We start from the raw sequence: 9692 nt of genomic DNA on the forward strand, positions 1-9692 counted from the left end.
TTTTGAACAAAAGACAAATTATTTATTTGTTTCTTCAAATGAAGCATAACACTAAGGTATAAAGGGAGTATAAATAACATCTGATTGTGCTCCTAAGCTCCATGCTATAACTTTCTTGCAATGACATCCTTCAACAAATTAACTACATCATTACTGTTAAGTATTAATTGCACAAAACAGATACACAAAATATATAATGAGCTAGAAGGAGGACAACATTCTTCCATTATGACAAACAACTGTAACAAGAAATGGAAAAAAAAAAAAAAAAACAATAGATCTAGGCTTACACAGATGGCAACACTGAGAGTTTTAAGTCCTCTCCTTGAACACATTACATGTGATAAATAATATGCAAAATATTTAAAGAATTTTGTTGTTGCTTACAGAAGATACTTAGCAAGCAAAGAGCCAGTAGCAATCACTGCCTCATGTTTCATATCCCCATCATTCAATGCAAATTTTTACATTTCATGCAATAATCCTGAGCTTATTTTCAGTAACATTGAAATGTCATCTATATTAATTACCAAATACATACAGAGCCCAACTATGGGGTCTATTGTATTATTAAGGCATGAAAAAAGAATAACAGTTTATTAACTCTGAATGCCACAAATACAGCACAGCAGTTAGAAGGCTCAAAAAAGCTCAGAAAGTACCAGTGATGTCTGTGCCAAGGTCCTCCCAGAACATGACTGTGAATCATCAGCTCCTGAAAAGATACAGCATCAAATCCTGGCCTTGCTGACATCAGGGAGTTTTGCCATTGCCTTGACTGCTGGACCAAGCTTCAGAGCTATGAGGAGTAACTCAGACTCCTTTTCATATCCCCAAAAAATTGACAAACTTCCTCTCACTCAAGTCAAGTATGAAGTAAGAAACCACTACCTACATTTTTTCTTAATTAGTATTTTAAGTCTATGGTAAGATTCTATTATACAGCATGGCAATTAATAAAAAGCCTTTTCAGGAAGTGCTTATTTGTTAGTCTGATTTATTAGTACTTTAAAAGAAGGTGGAATTAGCATGAAAAGGACCTCTGCCAAATCTATGCTCTATTTATAACCTGTTTTTTATTTTTAAAGGAAAGGCTTTGGTAAGCCAAACAAAGGGTATATGATGCAATTGTAGTCTCCACAGTTCAATGGCTCTTCTCAAAGATAAAGAACTCCAAAGTCATCAGGTGAAGAACTCATCATCTGCAGAAATCGCAAGGGGCTAGTAGAATTGGGGTTGTACAGTTCTTCACATATTCTCTAATTTACATTTAAGAAATTCTTGCAAAACGCCCTGTAGTAAGCCAGGGTATTCCAGTTCACATAGCTAAGCCATTGAAACTGAAGCCAAATTGGTGGTAAGTCCTTAAAGTTGCATTGTCTCCCATGGTGGGAACTACAGTAGCAGATGATCTCCTCTAACTCTGCTACCGCTATCGCTTGCCCCTTACGTAGGTATTTGCCTAGTTGAGCACAGAGTTTACAGATCGGGGAGCCTTATCCTTCATCTGAAGGTGGCCCACGCTCTGTTGTGAAAAGAACCATGGGGTGGACAGATGCTTTTACACAGCCTTTGTGCAGAATTCTTTCTATGCCTGCACCCCTTGCACACACAAACCACCCTTTGACAAAGATGGTGGTGTCTAATTCTATCAGTGCAAGGCTCCAAAGAACTTAGAAGATGCACAAATTCAATACAACTAATTTCATCTAAAACACCAAGTTATAATATTGAAAAAAAAAAAATGGTTTGTCACAATAAACCGTTCAGGAAATTCATTACTCTCTCATTTGAGATAAAAGGAGAAGAAGGTTGCTGTTGATATTAGAGCTACCAGGACAGACTTTGTGTGGTTTTTGGTTAACTTATACTAACAAATAAGTTAAAGAAGGCTAAGGCTATAAATTGTTAATGTTTCATTTATAAATATCCACTTTATTTCTATTCTCCTCTAAAAAAAGTGTTAAGGAAAAAGGTGGCCAGAAGGTTTACATGTGTTGTAAATTGTAATTTGGTTAAGTTAAGCTGTAAAAACCAAACCTGTAAGTGAAGTTGAGCACAGTGTAAGAAAAAGCCTTTTTTTTTTTTTTTTTTTTTGTAATTAACAACTTATTTACAAGTTCTTAAAATCAACTGAACTGGAGTAGATGTCCTGTGTTTGTCACCAATCAATGTTTTATTGTAACTGGTAACTTCCACACTTTATAGTAGAACAATAAAAAGAAAATAAAGTTCACTATATACAGCCTTTGTACAGGCTACTTGACTATACACAAGGCATAGTGATCATAGCACAACCTAGTCTTCAGAATAATTTGTGCACAGAAGGACACCAATCAGACATGATGTGAACATTACAGTGAAATGACATCACAAGTCCAGTGAAAATTCAGCATAATACAAAACATATTTATCTACTGCAAATGACATCTTTTAAAACAATAAGCCTTTACTCAGTAGTAACTTAACCAGAGTCTGACGCAGAGATTTGTTGTGTAGTTATAAGTCTTTTAAGTGAAGCAACCTCTGCAGATAAGTTTGCTATCCCCTGCTTCAAATACAGGTTTTCTGACTCAGAGACATTGTAGATATTGTCTTTTATTTCAACAACTCCAGTTTTGCAACCACTCTGAATTTTTACATTGAGTTCCTTTTGATGCCAGAGTTCTGGTTTGAGTGACCAGTCTTGGATGTTAGTCACTTGAACCGAGAAAGGAGTGTGAGAAGAATGCACCAAGTTCTGTGCACCATGTTTTTCAAGCTCAAAATGTCTTTTTGAGGACATATCAATAGGTGATGATAATTTCTGTGTGGCATCATAGTCATTATCCATTGCTTCCACTTTAACTTGCATGGCTTTGGCTTTAATTCGAAGCTTGTGAGGCAAAGCTGAAGAATTCACTTCAGGAACTTTAACTGTTGCATGAACATTTTTATGTTCGACTGGGGAATGGATTGGACCCTTCGGAACCTGCTGCTCATCTTCTCCATCAGATGACTTTCCAACAACACCATCATCAGTTTCTGAAGTTCTGGGGGAATTACTGGAGGACCTATTAACTTGCAAGAGAGGAGGAGAATGTGAGTACACGTTAAAAGTAGTTCCCATGTAGTTTGGATATATGGATGCTTTATAGGAACCTCTGTCATCTCTTGGCTCTCTCTCTAATTCCATGGGCTCCTGTTTTATAATCTGAAACTTATTTTCAGGACTTCTGCAGCTGCTTTGTATACGACTTGGCTGAGTATGCTCTACTGATGACATTTCAGACACATCGGACATGGAGCTTTGAGGAGAATGCTTAATGACAGAAATACAACTGCTACCAACTATAGATGGTTCATGTTCATCTACAAATGAGTTAATGTTTGATTTGGAACTTTGATAGTCTTGGAAATACACAGTTGTCGAGCTGCTGAGTTTCTGTATCTCTTGGGCATAGGCTGCAGAACTAATTAAACCAAACTTTAGCTTCAATGAAAGCAGCTCTGCCTTCAAAGTTGCATTCTCCTCTCCCAGTGCAATTAGTTTGTTCTCTAAGACAAGGTCATTCAGTCGTCGTTTTTCACGAGATCTTTTGGCAGCTTCATTATTTTTCCGCCTTTTCTCCCAATACATAGCATCTTTCTTTTCATCTGGAATGAATTCACGCTTTCTCCGGCAAGCTGAAGATTTGCTTTTTCCACTACTTGCTTCAGTAAGTAGTATATCTTCATTTGTGGACAACTCTTCAGACACTTCTGCTAAAGTAGACTTAAGTACCATGATTTTGTCCACATTGCTACTTGTGTCAACAGGTCCGTGTTCCTTTTTAAGGGTCTGCATTTTTCTCAGCTGCATCAGAAACAATTTGTAGACCTACAATGAGCAACAGAGCAAGCTATTTCTCCAGTACTTCTCACTCCACAACTTGATAAATACAGTAATTTTAAATCCACACACATTCTTCTGTTTGTTTCATATTCTCAAACAGAAGTGTCTAGATCCAATTTTCTTGGCAGAGCCAATGGGAATCTGCTAAAAAACCTGGAAAAAAAAAGAAAAAAGAATTTGATTACTATTTAGGTATCATTGGTTCAGGGAGTGCAAAATGAATTTTTAATAAAAAGCATACACTAGTGTTTGGTTTATTAATCCTACTGTAATGTGAAAGAAGCTCAATACTGAAGCAACCGATACTGTACACTTCATGATACCTAGGTAGCAATTTGCTTCCAAAACAAATACAACGTAATCCAAGGAAAAGATATCAATAAAAAAAAAATGGGTTTTGATCCTATCATAATGTTGTCACAGAACTTTCCGTGATATCACTGACAAACTTAAATCTCTAACACTCAACACTGCAGGACACCAGGCATGTTGATGAGCAGCAGTGGAAAGTATCTCGTTCTTCCACATTAAAGCATCTCTTCTGAGAACAGCTGTGGTGTGTGACTTAGAAATGCTATATATTTGGGTCCTTCTTGGATTTAAAAATAACAAACTAATCTGGAGAAGCTGGAGTGCTTTGTATTGTCTTAAAATAACACCACTGTTCATTAGAGCTATTGAAGATTTAATTATTGTTTTTATATCCTGTAAATATAAACAAATGCATGTACCTATATGAGAAGATCTATAGACAAACGTGGGGTTTTAAAACTGCTTTTTGATCAATCAGACCAATTTAAACTAGTAAACATACACATATAATTTCGGCATATACCTAACTCTTAAAAAATTTACATGACAAAAATGCATTACATAAGATTTTTTCTTATCTCTTCCTTAGAAAACACTAAAACCAGTATTGAAAAATGCATTAGAGACTTAACATTTACTAACATAACTGGAATTTGAAAAATATCCTTACTGCATCAAAGTAAAGTTTAATACTATTGAGGCATGGGCACCTTTGGAAAACAGTGTTTACGTTAAAGTGAAAGTTTAGATCTTAAATTCTTACATTAACAAAGGAAAACTAGCTTACCCTTTAGCTTTAGACATTTTGATCATTAAAATTGAATTTTGCACTTAAATTGGCATGTCTTATTTAGTCCTTCTTAATGAAAAAATGCGTTATTCTCATAAGATCGTTTGATCTTGATCAGAGATATAGCTTCTCAGTATCTCATTTTCCACAGTCAAGACCCTTTTAAAATGAATGTAGTATGCCAATTGTTTTTATAGGACTTACTATTGGGTCAGCAATGATTCTTGCCCATACAACAACAACCACCAGCAACTCCAAATTAATGTCACCATTTATTGGGAATGTTTTTACAATGACTAATGAAACTAATTTTAATATTATCAGTTGGGAAAGTTATAAAAGAATTAATGAATTGTATTCTGCCAGTTTCTCTTTTCTTTTCCAGAAGGCAAAGAGGAGTGAGTGATGTAATAACAATTAAGTAGGGTCATAAAGACTCAGGTTTCAAGCTGGGTTCTGTTCCATCAAACCATGCCAACTCTTCTGTCATGAAAAATTAACACGTTTAATAGAACAGCTAAGAAGAATTTCCTAAAATCCATAGTTAATTACTGACATGTAACTGTTTGTCTTTGATAATACAGCCTTAATGGAAAATAGAGTTAGAAGCCAGCCACACCAAAGACGGTCTCTAACATTTCAGTGCAGAAGCAGCACCACAAATTGCCATGTTTGTAAAGCAGAAATAAAACTCTAACACACAACTAATTACATAGTTAGATCCTAGTCCAAAATTCTAACTGGAGTCAAAAAGAATTTTATGTCAAGTTAAGTAGGAGCTGGATCACGTTTAAAAACAAAAAAATACACCCCATAACAACGCAACATCCAAAACTTCAGCAGAATTTAATTTGCTGAAGAAGCTGTATAGTCATTCTGTCCATTTCAGTGCTGCAAGTCTTCAGTGCTTTAATTAATATGCAAATGGTTTCAACTGTAGTGTAACCTGATACTTTATAAACACACAAGAATATATACACATAAATAAAAATTGCCTCATACATGGACTTTAAAAATAAAAAAGCCAAGACAGGCCACCTGAGTTTCTGTGGCATTTGTAAAATATTCAGTCTCTGCAATGTGGTTTTACAAAAAAAGGAGAAAAATACCAAGACTTTTTTTCATTGTCTCATAGCATTAGGAATGCACAGCTATTGATCCACAGTCACCCTGATATACTGCAATCCTTGTATTCATTTTTATCATTGACAACAACTGTGTTCCTTTTGAAACACATCCATCTGCTAAAGCACATATAGAAGCTGAATACCTACCTGTACTGAATACCTATGAAATCATCACTTGTCACATAATATGCATCTTAGCCAACTCTCGCTAAGGTCAAAAGGCTTCAAAACAACTTCAGGGCCTTACAGATAAATATATCTGACTGAATTTTACGGTACTAGAGAGCTAAGCTCAAAGCCAAGTAGTGTTTATTCTCTCTTGAGAAAGGGATACCAACATATGTATACCGTTACTTTCTTCCCTGGAACATCTGCACTTACTTGAAACAGGAGTAGTAGCAAAGAAGTAGTTATAAACATAGGATTTGTGCATATTTCTAGAAGAATGAAGCTATACCTACGCTGGTTTAATGCAAATTGCATTTTCATCTTATATCCCAGCATTCCATTTCCACCCTACAGAAGCAACAACTTCATCCTTAAACAAGGCTGTTTCAGGGTAAGAACTATGAATTTGCACCTATCTGTGCAGTCTTCAGCTCAGAGTGACCACACTTCAGCAACACCATGACACAGGAAAAAACACCAGTTAACGACAGTAATGGATAAAAATAATTAGCAAAAAGATTGTTTGCTTTTCTTCGAAACAAATGTAGACTAATGACATAGTTCATCATCATAGTTCATAGGACCATCTTTGTATCAGTAAAAAATCCAACCGCATGTCCAAACTATCTCAAGCAGCCAAACAGTGGCATTGAGCTGCACTTAAAACCCAACAACCTGTGGAGTTCGTGTCCCTCGATTCAGGTGGCTTCTACAGACTGGGCCATTCCAGTACACAACCTGCCCACGTTAGCACTGATGTCTCCTGTTTTGGCCATTCTTCCTCCTGTACGCATTAGTCCTGGCACAAATAGGCAGAATGTAGGTAGCACACAAGTCTACAGCAAGTAATGAATGTGTATCAAAACAATGATGCTTTTCACACAGTATTCAACTTTGCTTTCTGCCAGAGCCTATCAGTAAGGCTGTCAAGACAGAAGTGTAACCCACTGACATAGTCTTACTGATTTGCTATTTATGTAGTTCTTTCTAATGCCATTACTCCGGTGAACGGGCAAAACAACAATAAATCCTTTACTCTTTCCACATTTTCCTTGAGCACTTCTACCTCGGTAACTGGAATTGCTGCTTTACATAAGAGGAGTAAGAGCCCGTTTGTTAACACTTCTCCATGTGGATCAGCCCAATACTGAGTCTGTAAACAAATTAAATTCCATCTGATGATAATGGCAAAATGCCTTCAATAAAAACAGCCATTTCACTTCACTTGTATTTTATAATTCCACTGGAAAACATCAGTATTTACACATAAATTAATGAACTGTAATGACTCCTCTGACTATATTTCAAATTCCAGTATTTTCCCTTATGATTAATTTTTCAATTGCTTTATCACTCCCTCATAAAGTATTATAAAACCAACATTTAATACTGCCTTACATTAGTCACTGTTAAAGATTTTTTTTTGGTTGGTTGGTTGATGTTAATGGCATTGAGTGCCAATTCAACAATGTAATAACACTCGACCCTATTAACTTAAGTACAGACCCAGTCTTGCTCCCACAGCAATTTTGCCATTGGCTTGAACAGAAGTAGGATACAATCCCAGACCCAAGTATTAATGAGACTGTTTTATAGAACTCATACTATTGAAGCAAGAAATTATGAAAATTGTGAAAAGTTAATTTATCCATGAACTTCAAGAAATACTTAAGTGATCTGATTGTGTCAAAATAATATATTAAGTGTCTGATCCCAGGGATTTGTGTATTCACACTGTAATAATTGAAATGTTTCAATAGGTTGAAGGACAGGGCTACAATCTTGGCTGTCTCTGCTCCATGTAATCTAATTACACAAATCAACCCTACTTTGGAGAGCGCATATGGGTCTCCACATGTATGTGTAAGCTTCCCCACAGAGTAACTGTATATTATTTGTATTTATCAAAATAATTCATGTTATCTCCAAGCATGGTATCTCAAAATAAATCTTAGAATGACATAACCTATTATTTAATTCTATTCTTCTAATAGTATTTAATTTAGCTTGATAAAACTCTAGCAACTGGTTGCTTTCAAATACATTTCACTTTTGTACAGCCATTTGTCTCCAAAATTTTTATGTCCTTCAAAACCAGAAAAAAGGCTAAACACAGCTTCTTGTTTTAAAAAGGAACCACGCCTCCATCAGCATCTTTTCAGTAAAAAATTCAAACTACTATATGGTAAAGTGCAGAAATACAGTAAGAGCTCACACTTCTATGTGTCTCTGCATGTTTTTAGTTGCTGTTGTTTCCAAAACATGGAAATGTTTGGCATGGGTCTCATGAACCTGCTACCATTCCCTCATATTTATTCTGAAAAGGTGTCTATGTGCCAGAAAAGCTAGTGTAGGATGGACTCATAGGTAGCAAAATGACCAGTTCACATTCTGAACTTTGAAAAAGTGAAAAATATGCTTCACACTTATCTTCAAAGTGTTTTAAAAACATTAGCAAACTATCACAAGATTTTTATGAAGTAGGGAAAAATACCATCCCCACTGCGCATGAAGGAGACAAAACTGATTTTATTAGCTTAGGTGGTGGGTACACAACCTAACTAAATGCTTTGGAACCTCTCTACCTCTACTATGAGCCACTCTACATCTACTGTTTTTCCCAGACAAAAACTACGCCATAAAATTCTGCACCTGTCAGGTCTACCATAATTTGGAAATACTTTTGAACTGAAGATGCGACCCCCAGATTCCATTCCAACCTCCAGTGAAATTGCCTTTATGTAGGACAGTTGGTAAAATTATATTCTGATTAAAGAAAAGCTTTAATGCTGCTTCCACTGGAACAGTGGTACTATCCGTAGGATAGATTATTGGGCAAGAGGGGATAGGCAACATAGAGCAAATGAAGTTCAAATGCTCTGGAAAAAAACAAGGTAACTGCACTTTATGCAGTAATAGACACGTTATCCATGGTCACAAAGAGGAAAAACACTTCCGATATGAATGTTACCACCAATTACTGCTATTATATAGTTACACTCGTACAGAGCATGAATCCATTACAACAGCAAGGAGCAACACAGAACTATTGCTCCTGCACAGAGTTCCCTTTTCTTACAACTTCACGGGCATCTTAAGTGCTTACAGTTCCAGGATCAGCGTGTAATTAGGTCAGTGGAGCACTGATGATGATAGCTTTGTACAAGATGACCTATTTTCACTAAAAAGTTGTTTCTCTTATTGAAAGAAAGTAATGGGAGATGGCTAAACAATGTATTCCATGGAAACATCAAGAATCATTCATTTATTATGACACTTTTCAATCCCTCCTCCCTTCCCCGCAAAAAAAAAAAAAAAAAAAAAAAAAAAACAAAGCTATCATCATCAGTAACAAAAACATAATTCAATTTTCAAATAACCCACTCCAAACCGTAACCCAAAAGTTTATTTCATATGTAAT

General features: G+C 35.8%; 1 protein-coding gene across 1 annotated transcript in view; it reads right to left on the reverse strand.

Annotated features, from left to right (window-relative positions):
• NFIL3 (nuclear factor, interleukin 3 regulated) overlaps window positions 1-9692 on the reverse strand; it is a 14633-nt gene continuing 4941 nt past the window's right edge. The window contains exon 2 of the mRNA XM_035309981.1: window positions 1-4027. Within this exon, the coding sequence (XP_035165872.1) occupies window positions 2465-3841 (1377 nt within the window). The 5' untranslated portion in view covers window positions 3842-4027 and the 3' untranslated portion in view covers window positions 1-2464. The remainder of the gene's footprint in view (window positions 4028-9692) is intronic.

Source organism: Oxyura jamaicensis, chromosome Z, assembly GCF_011077185.1.
Source record: "Oxyura jamaicensis isolate SHBP4307 breed ruddy duck chromosome Z, BPBGC_Ojam_1.0, whole genome shotgun sequence".
Taxonomy (NCBI): domain Eukaryota; kingdom Metazoa; phylum Chordata; class Aves; order Anseriformes; family Anatidae; genus Oxyura; species Oxyura jamaicensis.